The sequence below is a fragment of the Rhinatrema bivittatum genome, chromosome 1 (genome assembly GCF_901001135.1).
Source record: "Rhinatrema bivittatum chromosome 1, aRhiBiv1.1, whole genome shotgun sequence".
Taxonomy (NCBI): Eukaryota; Metazoa; Chordata; class Amphibia; order Gymnophiona; family Rhinatrematidae; genus Rhinatrema; species Rhinatrema bivittatum.
In genome coordinates, this window is record NC_042615.1 from 383,649,878 (window position 1) to 383,662,643 (window position 12,766).

The 12,766-nt window shown below is 40.8% G+C and overlaps 1 protein-coding gene across 1 annotated transcript in view; it reads right to left on the minus strand.

Annotated features, from left to right (window-relative positions):
- HGSNAT (heparan-alpha-glucosaminide N-acetyltransferase) overlaps nucleotides 1-12,766 on the minus strand; it is a 188,235-nt gene that overhangs the window by 105,708 nt on the left and 69,761 nt on the right. Inside the window, 2 exon segments of the mRNA XM_029601179.1 lie at nucleotides 1,662-1,768; nucleotides 8,498-8,567. Coding sequence (XP_029457039.1) covers nucleotides 1,662-1,768; nucleotides 8,498-8,567 — 177 coding nt within the window.

Consider the following 12,766-nt stretch of genomic DNA (forward strand, 5'->3'; position numbering starts at 1 on the left):
AGAGGCCAAAAATCTCTTTGAAGGCGCTACAGAGTTCGGTGGCTGAGACTGGAGTGGAAATGCACCAGTCAGCCATATCAAGAGCTCTGCATACAACTGGTCTGCATGGGAGAGGGGCTAGAAAGAAGCTATTACTGAAGAAAAACCACATTTATTATTTATTTATTTTTAATTTTTCTATACCGAAGTTCCTGTACGAATACAGATCACTCCGGTTTACATGATAACCACAAAATTCGCTAGAGAACGTTACATATAACAAATAGCAGATAACATATAACATATAAAATATAAACAGAGAGCAGCATAACTAAGGAGGCATCCAAATATGAACAGGATTTTTAAACTAATATATAAAGCAGAATATATCTTAATATAAACATGATAATATAAATATATAATATATATATAATATAAACATCAAAGCACATCTGGAGTTTGTCAGAAAGCATCAGAGTAACCCTGCTAAAATTTGGGATAAAGTTTTGTGGTCAGATGAGCCAAACATGGAGCTTTTTGGCCAAAATTCAAAATGCTGTGTGTGGCGCAAACCTAACATTGCCCATTCCTCAGTAAATACCGTCCCAACAGTAAAGTATGGGGGGTGACAGCATCATGTTGTAGGGATGCTTTTCCTCAGTGGGGATTGAGCGGATGGATGGTGCAACATACAGGGAGATATTGCAAAACAACCTGCTTCAATCTGCTAAAAAATTAAAACTTGGGAGAAAGTTCACCTTTCAGCAGGACAATGATCCCAAGCACAAGACCAATGCAACACAGGAGTGGTTGAACAACAAAAAAGGTGAAAGTCCTACAATGGCCAAGTCAAAGTCCAGATCTCAATCCAATCGAGAATCTGTGGCATTATTTGAAAACGGCAGCAAATCTGCCAGGAAGAATGGGCAAACATTACTCCCAGTGTGCAAAGCTGGTAGAAACTTACCTCAACAGACTTAAAGCTGTTATTGCAGCAAAAGGTGGTTCTACCAAGTACTAGTCTGAAGGGGTTGAAAACGTATGCAAGCAGCATTTTACAGTTTTTAATTTAATTTTACAAAAATGCAGAGAAATAATGAATTGTGACTTTGAAAATTTACTTTAAGAGCACACTGGTTTGCAATAAAGGTACTGTCTAGAACAATATGAGTCATTTGTAATTCACATAAATCTGCTGACGTTTAGGGGGTCAAATACTTTTGCAAGCCACTGTATGTATATGATGATCCGCTATGAACCACGGGATGTATGCATACTATAAATTAATTTTAAATAAATAAAAATAAATATGATATGTACTTTTCTTCTTGGATGTATACCTAAGCTTTCATGGAATCCAGACACAAGAAATAAGCTTCTCACATTCATACTAGATGTGGCTGCATGTTTTGTTTTTATATTCCACCTTTTGTGAGTAGTCAGCCACTTCAAAGCAGATTACATTCAGCTGCAGCAGGTATCTCCTTACCACTAGAAGATTTTCTAAATATGTACCCGACACAACAGAGGTTGAAGTGACTTGCCCAAGGTCACCACGAATGGCTGTAGGATTTGTCCCCTTAGCTTCCCTGCTGCTCTAACCACTAGGCTGCTCCTCCATTCCTGACCTGCTAAACCGTAAAGCACACAGATCCTTTTTGGATAAATTCCATACTACTTACCCTCTGAATGTGTCCAGTGAGCGGAGACGCTGAGGAATGGAGGAGTTCCATGCACTAGCATGTGGACCATGGCCAGTGGGATCTGCCCTGTTAGGGGATCCCAGCTCCTTTACAGCAAAAACAAAGAGAAAGCAAAAATGTTAATGAACTATAAGGTTTGTTAACATAGCAGCAGTGCCTCCTTTAAACATATGCAAACCAAGTCATTGACGTAAACTGCTTCCTGTATTTTTATTTATTTATTTTTTTAATTAGGATACTTTCCTTGCCCTGGTCTATCCTACTGAAGTCTGGATCGCCATGCTTCTATTCATTTTGCCCTGTACATCTACAGTATCCCTGCATCTATTGTCTCATTCTGGCTGTTCAACAACTTTAAGGATCTTGCAACTCTTATTGGTTTTTCTTGTCAAAGAAATTTATGTGCATAAAACTAATACAAATTTAAATAATTTTCACAGAATTCCTTAGTATCCATGAGTAGAGACAGAACATTAGAAGATTTCTAATGACAAAGGCGATATACTTAATGGAAATGTTTCCAAACAATCTATCAGGCACAGCATTTCAATTTAAGAAGTTACAGTGAGTGGCCAGCAAAACCTAGATTTTATCCATGAACAGGCTTATGTATATGACCCAATTTAATCCTTACTGTCTAAGAAATGTAACTAGGTTTCCTATTTATCATGAGCCCAATTCAGACCCTGGTGGCTGGTGTGCATCTCTTACATAAAGGTGAGAGAAACACTGGAGAAAGTTGAATTAGGTAATTCCAGCTGTTAATCCTTCTCTCTTTGGGACAAAGGAACAGGCTGTCAGGGTAAGAGCAAAGTTCCATGTATTTTTTTTTATTTGAAATTTTATTAAAACAAGTCCAGTTCACAAGATACAAAGGTATACAAAAGAAAAAAAAACACAGGTACATATGCCCCCCTCACCAACCCCACAACCCGCTCACCCACCACCTATGCTCACTGAAAGTCTATAGAGAGTCCTAAACTCACACTGAGTAATAAAGAAGCACAATTATACATCAGACCATTTCTCAAAGGGTATCCATACCAAGTGACATTTGATATGAGAGCTTTCTTTTTGTTTTTTGTTTTTTTTAATTGCTATTAACTTACCCATATAAAGGTAGATTTTAAAAGGTCTGCGCGTGCGCCCATAAACACACGTATCTCGCCGCACAAAAAAAATACGTGCTATTTTATAACCTACACTTATAAGGTCTAAAATTCTTTAATGATGTCAATTTTTACAATGGATACCTCTGAATGTGTCTGTCACAACACCTCCCTAACCCCAACCCACCTCCCGAAAACTCACCCCAAATCAAAGTGCCCCCTTACAATGGTCCATATATAAAATATCAGACTGAGTCTTATAAAGAGGTTCTCTGTCTCTCCCTCCCCCTTCTCCCCCCCGATGTTCACCAAACTCCTGTGCCTAACGAGGAGATGTAGCAAAAACATAGTAACATATGCGAGCCAGCTGAGGAAAGTTTGCAGTTCCGTGCTGGCCCTGCCTCTGGAACGCCCATGCCCTGCCCCTTCCCTTTTTCTGGGTGAGTCTACCTCAATGTACGCACGTCTTTCCCGGCCCACATGCATGCAAGTGGCCGTTTTTGCGAACACAGGGCTTTTAAAATCTACCTTATAGTATACCTTCCAAAGAGGCCAATTCAGTAACAAAGCACTCTTCCACCAAGCAGCAATCTCAGTTTGCCACAGCAACTTCCAGAATCCAGTTCATTATTGTAAGAGAAACAGTTGGGAAAGACATGCCCAATAAAAATTTAGGATCTTTCAGAAACTTACATTTAGTCATTTTAAAAATATTAAAGCAGCTACCATATCCCAATATTTTGGAACCTCAGGACATTCTCACCAGTGTGAAGAAAGGATCCCATCTTCCTACAGTGTCTCCAACAAAAACGTCCAACATTAGGGAAGATCCTATTTAATTTTACTGGGGTTAAGTACCACTTAAATAGCAATTTACAGCATTTTCAAAAAGAGGAAACTGAATTTTTCTTAATACCCAGAAAACATAACATCCATTGATCATCTTCTAATTCTCCTCCAAGACCGTTTCCCATGCTATGATTTTTTTTTTAGGTTTCTTAAATGTTTCTCCATTTAAAAGATTACATTTTTTAGCTAAGTTCCTTAGAAGCCTGAGACCTATCAGACAAGCCTTCAAATAATGATTTCACTTTCAATAAATCAGTTAAACTTTTTCATTAGAGATAAAAATGACCTTCTTGCAAATACAGAAACCTCTCTTTCTCACTCAATGTCACTTTCAACTGAGACAATAAATGACTGAGGTGAATTATTCCCAACCATTACCAATTCTTAAAGCTATTAGAATGGAAAGGCAACATTTTTTTTTATATAAAACTGTCAAGATAGAAAGGTCCTTTACTTCAATCATCAGAGCCTTCCACTAGTCCCAGAGTTGGATAGTACACTCAGTGAATGGGCAACACATAATATAAGCTTGTGTTGGCAACCATACTTAAGCTTTCAAAGGAATTCTACCCACAAATGATTGCGCTATCTGAACTCTTTGCTTAAACCTAAACTTATTATGCCAATCCAACAACTGACAGTCACACAGTACTTCCTGATATCAGGGACACCTAGCCCTCACAAAATTTAGACAAACTAAACAGATCTTGCCACCCAAAGGGGCCTATGCCTCCAAATAAACAAAACATTATCTTGTGTAACAACCTAAGAATCTTATCAGAAAGCCCAATTGACAATATTTATTTATTTATTTATTTAGCACTTTTATATACCGATATTCAACTAACAGAGTTACCAATCACTTCGGTTTACATTCCAACAAAAACCATGACATGAGAATGCCTTACATTGAACCAGGGAGCTCAAACTTGGATACAAAGAACTGGGTTTAACATAGTGTATAAGAAGAGGAGACTTGACCGGCGAGCCTAATGCTAGCTGGTGTAATATTCGGTGACTAAGACTACGGCAAAGGGATTAGGTGCTATGACGGCTGGTTTATTAGAGCAGATGTACAATTAGCGATTAGCCAAGGACGGAGTCTACTAGTGGTAGATTTGATAAGATAGCTGAGTTAAGAGAAGGCTTGGTTGAATAGCCAGGTCTTGAGTCTTTTTTTTTTTTAAAGGTGATCGGGCATTGTTTGAGCCTGAGATCTGGAGGGAGCGAGTTCCATTGCTTTGGGCCAGCGGTGGAGAGAGCTCTTTTCCTTAATGACGTTTTGATAGGGGGGGCCTGTAGGGTGTCTCTATATGCTACTCTCACCGGCCTGGAGATAGTGCGAGGCTTAAATGGGATCATGAGATCCAGTGGGGTGATGTTGTGAATGGCTTTGTGGATGATTGATAAGACTTTGAACAAGATTCTGAATTTGATTGGGAGCCAGTGCAGGTTCTGTAGGATGGGTGTTTTATTTATTTATTTATTTATTTAACATATTTCTATACCGGACTTCATGAATGGGATTCATATCAGTCCGGTTTACATGGAACTAGGGGATAACCAGAGAACCAAACAAGAAGGCTGAAACAAGCAAAGTTACATAAAACAAAGGGTATTGAACTTGGGAGCTATAGTAGTTGGGAAGTAAGCAGAAAGGAGTAACTACATATAGATCGAGAGATTAGTGATTATATGGTCTCTTTTGTTGGTTTTGGTTAGAATCCTTGCTGTGGCGTTTTGTAACATCTGTAACGGTTTTAAAGTATTAGCAGGGAGTCCGAGTAAAAGTGAACTGCAATAATCGATTTAGAGAAAATGAAACAATATCTGAACCACCACCACAGGCAGGGGAGCCACGACATTCCAAGTGCAGCAATTATTCCTAACCATGATAGCTGGAACTCTGAGCATCCATCCAGATCTTTTGAAATAATCTCGTTCAGAGAAGCATAATTCAGAATAAAGAGCTTATCCAGAGAAGTCATGCTTTTGACCCCCAGGTATCGAATATTGTCTTTGGCCCATTTAAAGGAATATTTTTCCTTCAAATAAAATATTAGCTGAAATGAGTGTGATATTTAAAATTCCTTATTTGTACATATTCATCTAAAATCCTGAAACATTCCCAAAATTATCAAATTTTTTTTAAATCAGAGCTGGTACAGATTGTGAAGAGTTGTGAGGTTTTAACAATGCTGATTTTCAATCTGGTTCTGCTTTTTCACAAAGCCCCACTAAATAAACTGTGCAGAGTTAGGAAGGAACAACATGTATGCTGAGAATTGTAAAAACCTTTGTTCTACTTCAGCTAAAACTAATGTCCTAAACTGCTTGAGTACTACCTAATGAATGAAATAATGTCTGAGACAGTGATATTAGCATATGGATTGGGATAAAGCATGCATGTATATTGGAATAAAAAGAAATATTACCGGAACCATTAGGTATGTTCACAGTCTAATAAACCTAGCCTGGAGAGATCTGGTAAGACTCCACAAAGTGCCTAGATTGTGGTAGTTTTGATAGGGTCAACCAGAGTAAACAAAAATCAGCAGCAAAAAAGGAGATTTTATATTCTACAGGACCCAACCATAAGCCCTTAATGTCCATATTTTGCCTCTCTCTCTCAGGAAAGGGTTTCATAACAAGAACAAAAAGCAAGAGTGACAAAGGACACCCCTGCCTAGTGCCTCTCCTAATTGGAAAAACATTTTGAATACCCACTATTAACTTGAACATAAGCCATTAGAGAGGTGTACATTAGATCCAATACCATTGTTTCCATCACTTTAAAACAAATGGCAAATGATCTATCTAAAGCCTTCTCAGCATCCACTGAGAGAAGAATCGAAAGAATTCCATTTCTGGGAAAGCCAAATTAAATTTACTGTGCGACAAATATCACTGACTGATCCTCATGAACTAGCTCACGGTCAAACCCCACTTAGCCTTAATGCCAGAATCTTTGCCAATATCTCATCATTCACATTTAATAAGGATATAGGGCAATAGTATTCTTGTGGATTTTATATTTTTCTTATTTATGTACAATTGTAATCCCTGCTAGATTCAATGAGGGAGATGAGCCACCATCTTCCAATAAGGGCTCACTAAAACTTCTCGAAACAGTTTATAAAATTTACTAGAAAAGCCATCCAAAGCAGGTGATTTCCCTAATTTTAAGATCCAAATAGCTTAAGAAACTTCAAATTCCATAATTTCTTTATTCAGTCTCTCCTAAAATGCCTTTGGGACCAAAGAAAGAGTGACATACTTTAAACAAGTATCCATATCTGCCTCAAAAATCAAATAATTCATAAAGATCTGTGAAAAAAAATACTGAACAAAATGATAAAGATTTCTATGTCTACTCTTGATGCGAGTAATGATTCATAAATCTATATTTCATCAATTTTAAAGCCACTAACCTGCTTGCTTTGTTATCATATTCAAAGTATTGTTGGAGTGTTAAATTCCATTGGTGAGCAATATCTTCAGAGTAAAGAGAATGTAGCTTATGTCTGTTATTTTCCAATTGCCTATGAATATCCAGAATTAGAGTATATTTATGTAATTGTTCTTATGACTGTTACGAATCAGAAGGTGGACCCCTGTTCCGAGGTAGAGTCAGTGCTACCCAAAAGGGAGTCAACCCTTTTAGGTCTCCTCCGTCGGAGGGCAAGGCCTGATGATGTAGACGTTGAATGAAGACTTCACCCTGGAAGCTCGCGAGCCCCGCAGGAGGAGCCCGTAGCGACCCGGCCGCTAGGTCTTAGGAGACTCCCTGAAGACTGAATGTAGGTCTGGATGCAGGCACCTCCTGCAGGTCATGAATTCCAGACGGCTGGCGCCTCCAGCAGGTCGTAGTCAGTCCAGAAGTGGGAGTTGAAGAATAGTCAAGAGCCAGTCCAAGGGTCGAATTCAAGAGGAAGGTCGTAAGCCGGTCCAAGAGCAAGTCAGGAGAGTGGTCCGAAGCCAGTCCAGGAGGAAACCAGGAGAAGGGTCAGAAGTCGTTCCAGGATCAAGCCAAGAGAGTCACAACAGCCGGTCCGAAGGTCAAAAGCCAAAGAATCAGTCCAACGGGGAGGAGGAACAGAAGCAGGATGAAGAGCAGAACAAAACCAGGACCATGGAGCTCAGGCAAAACCCAGCAAGGTGCCTCAATACCAAGGCAAGGTCTGAGGAGCAGACCTTGCCTTAAATACTAGCATCGAGGGAGGAGTTTCAGGAAGGAGCCACGACAACTTCCTGTAGTGGCCCCTTTAAATAATTTCTTCAGCCACGCATGCGGCTCTAACAAACCCGGGGGAGGAGGAGTCTTCCCAGCTCAGCAGGGCCATGCAGCCGGTCTTCAGTGGCAGCCAAGGCCGTGGGGAAAACGTCGAGGGAAGCTGCCTGCTCCAGCAGGAGCCTCCGAGAAAGCCCGGCGCTGCGGGTGAGCATTTGGTCCCGGCTGTGGACTGCCGCAGCCGGTGGCCATGACAGTGACCTAATTAGTTCCCACAACTTAGAGCTATCTTGTGTTTTCTCTTCCTTTTTCTTAGTAGTCAAATCAACTTTCCTGAGATCACCACCTTAATACAATCCCATATTATCCATGATGAAGAATCATCATTATCGTTAACCAGGTTCCATGTATTTTAATTAAGGGGTTTCACAGACTGCACAGAACAATCTACAGCAAGACTCATCTTTCAAATGCTGCTTCATATAGAACCAACACACCTGCATGTTACAAAATATTGTCTGTAAATTCAGGAAGTGTTTCACAGAAAGTAAGAAGCATGACATTTTGAATTTTAAACAAACCAGAGCTAGTCCCCATCCCAGAACAAACCAAATCTTCAAACTCACAGAATTAATGAGTCGATCTGTCTCTATAGGATTCATTTTTTTATAAATCCAATTTCTGATAGGATCAAGCCTGTAAAAAAAAAAAAACCAAAAAAAAACAAACACAAAAGAAAAGTTACATGCATTGACCAACAACTGACATGTTCACATTCTCCTAAATTTGATCTCTTAAATTCTAGCAAAACAGTTTTGTAGCAATTGTAGCAATTATTTATGGCACTTAGAATTTGTGAGTTATTGCTACAATTTTTTTTTTTTTTTTTTTTTATCATTCAACACTGTTTAAAAATGTTTACTTTAGTCAGCTATTTAATTTGCAAAATCTTCAAAAATATTTCCCCAACAATTCAGTTTATAAATGCTGGAACAGTTATCACATACAACACCTAAAGTGTTGAACATGCCACTATAAAGAAATCTCACTTTGAATACAGTCTTTTAGTACAGTGGTTCTCAACCATTTTTCGGCCGGGACACACCTGACAGTAGGGATGTGCATTCGTTTTGAACGAATGCACAATCCGCAACGTATAGGTCCCTATTCGTTGCATTCGTGGGTCCATGAAACGTATGGCGAACCCCCATGAATGCAACATATCATTAACAAATAAAACCCCTACCCTCCTGACCCCCCCAAGACTTGCCAAAAGTCCCTGGTGGTCCAGCAGGGGTCCTGGAGCAAATAATGGACGAATCGTGTTTCCCTGAAAACGGATGCAACGGATTTGGGTCCCGGCGCAATGAATACCGAATAGCAACAAATTTTTTCCTTCTGCACATCCCTACCTGACAGATGGTTTGTACATGTGTGACACACTGAACATGTGACTATCATGGGGCTATATGTAAACATGCACTCTGCATCCACGGGAGCCCCCTCAACCACCGACAATGGGTCAGAACAGAACTAGGTCATTACCCTTATAACTCACCATACAAAAAAGATATTCTGGTTCTGGTGACATCTTAGTGAAAGCAAAACAAACTCCCTTTACTACTAGGTACAATAGCCTTCCTTATGAAAAGACAGTAATTTACCATTAATGCATATCCTATAGAGAAAACACAACAAATCAGATTGATACAAATGCCTACATGCTAGTAAAATACCTCAACTTGGTCACACACAAAGCCGACCTTCACCAAGGACAGAAAGACCACAAATTATAAATTTGGAGACAGAAACTGGAATGGAAAACCAAAAAAGCCACTCTGCATGCAATGCAAGCCTAGAGAAATGGAAACAAATATAGCACCTAACATAGTCCCAGGATCTGCAATAATGCACATAAATTAATTTGCACAAAATTACACCTGCATTATGGCATGCACTTCAACAGTAACAACCCTATCTATGAAAAGGTAACACTACAAATATTAAACCAGGCCCTAAACATCAATATACTTCCTATTAGGAAAACAGAATAAGCCAAGCTGCTTTAGAACCCCACGCAGAAATAATTGTAAAACTATATTAATAAATGTTTCAAAGCAACTGATTAACAGAATAACATCCAACAATTAAAAACTCATAAAAATTAAAACATTGTCCAAATACCAATTAAATATTTCAAAACAGATTACATAATACCCAATAATTAAAATGGCATTCAATCAAGAAAAATAAACTAAAAAAGACACCTTTACTTACTCTCTCCAGCAACTCTCCTACTCTTTTCTCTTGCAAGCCAAAAGCACACACCAGAAGCAGCAGCTGCTGCTGAAGCTCTGTCCTCACGATCCTCTTCTTAGGGCCCACAACTAGTCACTCACACACCCCCCCCAAATTAGACCCCATGACCAGTCTTGGGCTCTCATACCCTCACCAGACATCTTCCTGATCAGTCTCTCTCGCTCACCCAGAAACACATCACCTCCCTGACCAGTCTCTCTCTCAATCACACACATGCTCTCTCTTGTATACAAGCTCAAAATCACACACAAATGCTCTCGCACCCATTCACACCCACACCCACCAGCCCTCACCCAGGCTCCCATTCACACCCACACACACCAGCCCTCACCCAGGCTCCCATTCACACCCACACCCACCAGCCCTCACCCAGGCTCCCATTCTCACATGCAAACAACCGGGCCTCACCACCAAACCTCTTCTTCCTTTGCTGCAGGGATGGGCTCCAGTTCCGCCCAGCTTTACTCCAGCGGGACTTTTTTTTTGCTGCCACCGGGGAAGAGCTCCCGTGGCGGCCTTGATTCGTCGGGGTCGGGTTTCCATTCCACCTCCACGGGGATGAGCTCCCGTGGCGGCCTTGCTTCGACACTGCCACTCCTCCCAACCCCCCCACCCCCGGCCTATGCTATGTCTCTTCTTCCTGCCTAACCGGCCAATCAGAAGCTTCCTTCCTTCTTTCTACTCCCACTGGCAGGTAAAAAGGAGGAGGCTTCCGATTGGCCTGCGCAGGGTCAGGAAGAATGGAGGAGGCTTGCCATTGGACGCAGGGGCAGGGAACGGGGAAGCACAACCGGGGCAGTGGACACCGGGAGTCGCAACAACCTTTCTGCCCCTGCTCTCTGCAGCATAAGGGGCTGCTGTGGGAAAGTAGCTGTAGATTTGCGGCAGCTAAGGGAGACTGAACAATTAAAAGCAGGTTAGAGAGAGGAGTCCTCTCACCCTTCACAGAAAAGGTCACCCCAAAGATTTGGGAGGAATGACACAAACTAGGTCAGTAGTAGAGGTGAACCCCACATCACCTCCAGCTAAATCACCTCTGTGGCCAGACTTACGAGCCCTTTAGGGAGGCAAGTCCCCCACCCTCCGGATCTGAGTGGAAAGTGGTAACTCCCTTAGACTGACAGTCAAGCTAAACCCCTATAAAAAATACCTAAAATTGATCAGAAACCACATGTCCCATTGAAAATTTTCTGGGGAAGAGACAATAGTCAGAGAACTTTAATTTTAGTGGACACAGGGGGTGGAGGCTACATTAATTCATGGGAATCCAAAAAGCTTTCATGGACATTCAGTTTTAATTAGTGGACTTGGTGGGTGGAGAACCTCTGCTGTGTCTGTGAAACTGAAGCTGCAAACTGTAGATCACACACCCAGAGAGTATCAGGAATTAATTACTGAAATCAGAGAATACATCATTGGCATTGACCTTTTACAAGAGTTGAAGATGCAGTTACAGCAAGGTAGCTTTTGTTTTGGGAAGGGTAGTGTCTGCTCTGGCCGTGATTATTGTAGGAGCAGCAGCGTGACATCCACTCCACATACCTGCCCCGGCCAAACCCATTGCATGAAACAGCATTGCATACCCAGGGGACATGCTGAGATAACTCAGACCATTCAAGATTGACGATGGCAGATGTAATTCACCCAGCTGTTTCCCCCTTTATCAGCCCAGTATGGCCAGTAATGACATCAAATGGCACCTGGAGAATGACTGTAGATTAGAGAGAGCTAACATACATGCTCCTCGATTAGCAAGCACAGTTCCTGATGCAATTACTTTAATTGGCAGGAGGATCCAGTTGCCATGTTAGAACACTTTTCTTTTCCCCAATATTAGATTAATCTAGCCAAAATTAATTTGTGTTTACATGGGAGGGCAAACAATATACTTTTTTAGGCTACCTCAAGGTTATATGCATAGTCCCACCCTGTGCCATGGGCTAATTGGTCAGGACATGGGAAAGATGAAAATACCATCTTTGACCCACATCATACATTGCACTGATGATGTCTTAAGAACATAACATAAGATCTGCCATGCTGGGACAGATCAAAAGGTCCATCAAGCCCAGTATCCTGTTTCCAACAGTGGCCAATCCAGGCCACAAGTACCTAGCAGGATCCCAAAATGCTGATAGATTCCATGCTGCTTGTCCCAGAATAAGCAGTGGATTTCCCCAAGGACACCTTAATAATAGTTTATGGACTTTTCTTCCATGAACGTTTACAAAGCTTTTATAAACCCAGCCGCACTAAGGGCTTTTATCACATCCTCTGGCAATGAATTCCAGAGCTTAATTATGCATTGAGTAAAAAAAATGTTTTCTCCTATTTGTCTTAAATGTATTACTTAATAATTTCATTGTGAGTCCCCTAATCTTTGCACTTTTTGAAAGTATAAATAACCGATTTGCAGAGTGTTTATCAGAGGTAGTAGAGTTCCTGAAGGCCAGGGGGTTGGCTACCAAAACAAAGTACAGGGGCCAGTTCAGATGGTGACATTTCTGGGGATTGTTTGGAGGAAGGGAGATCAAGAAATACAAAAGAAGGCCTGAGAGAAAATAGTCAATTGCAGG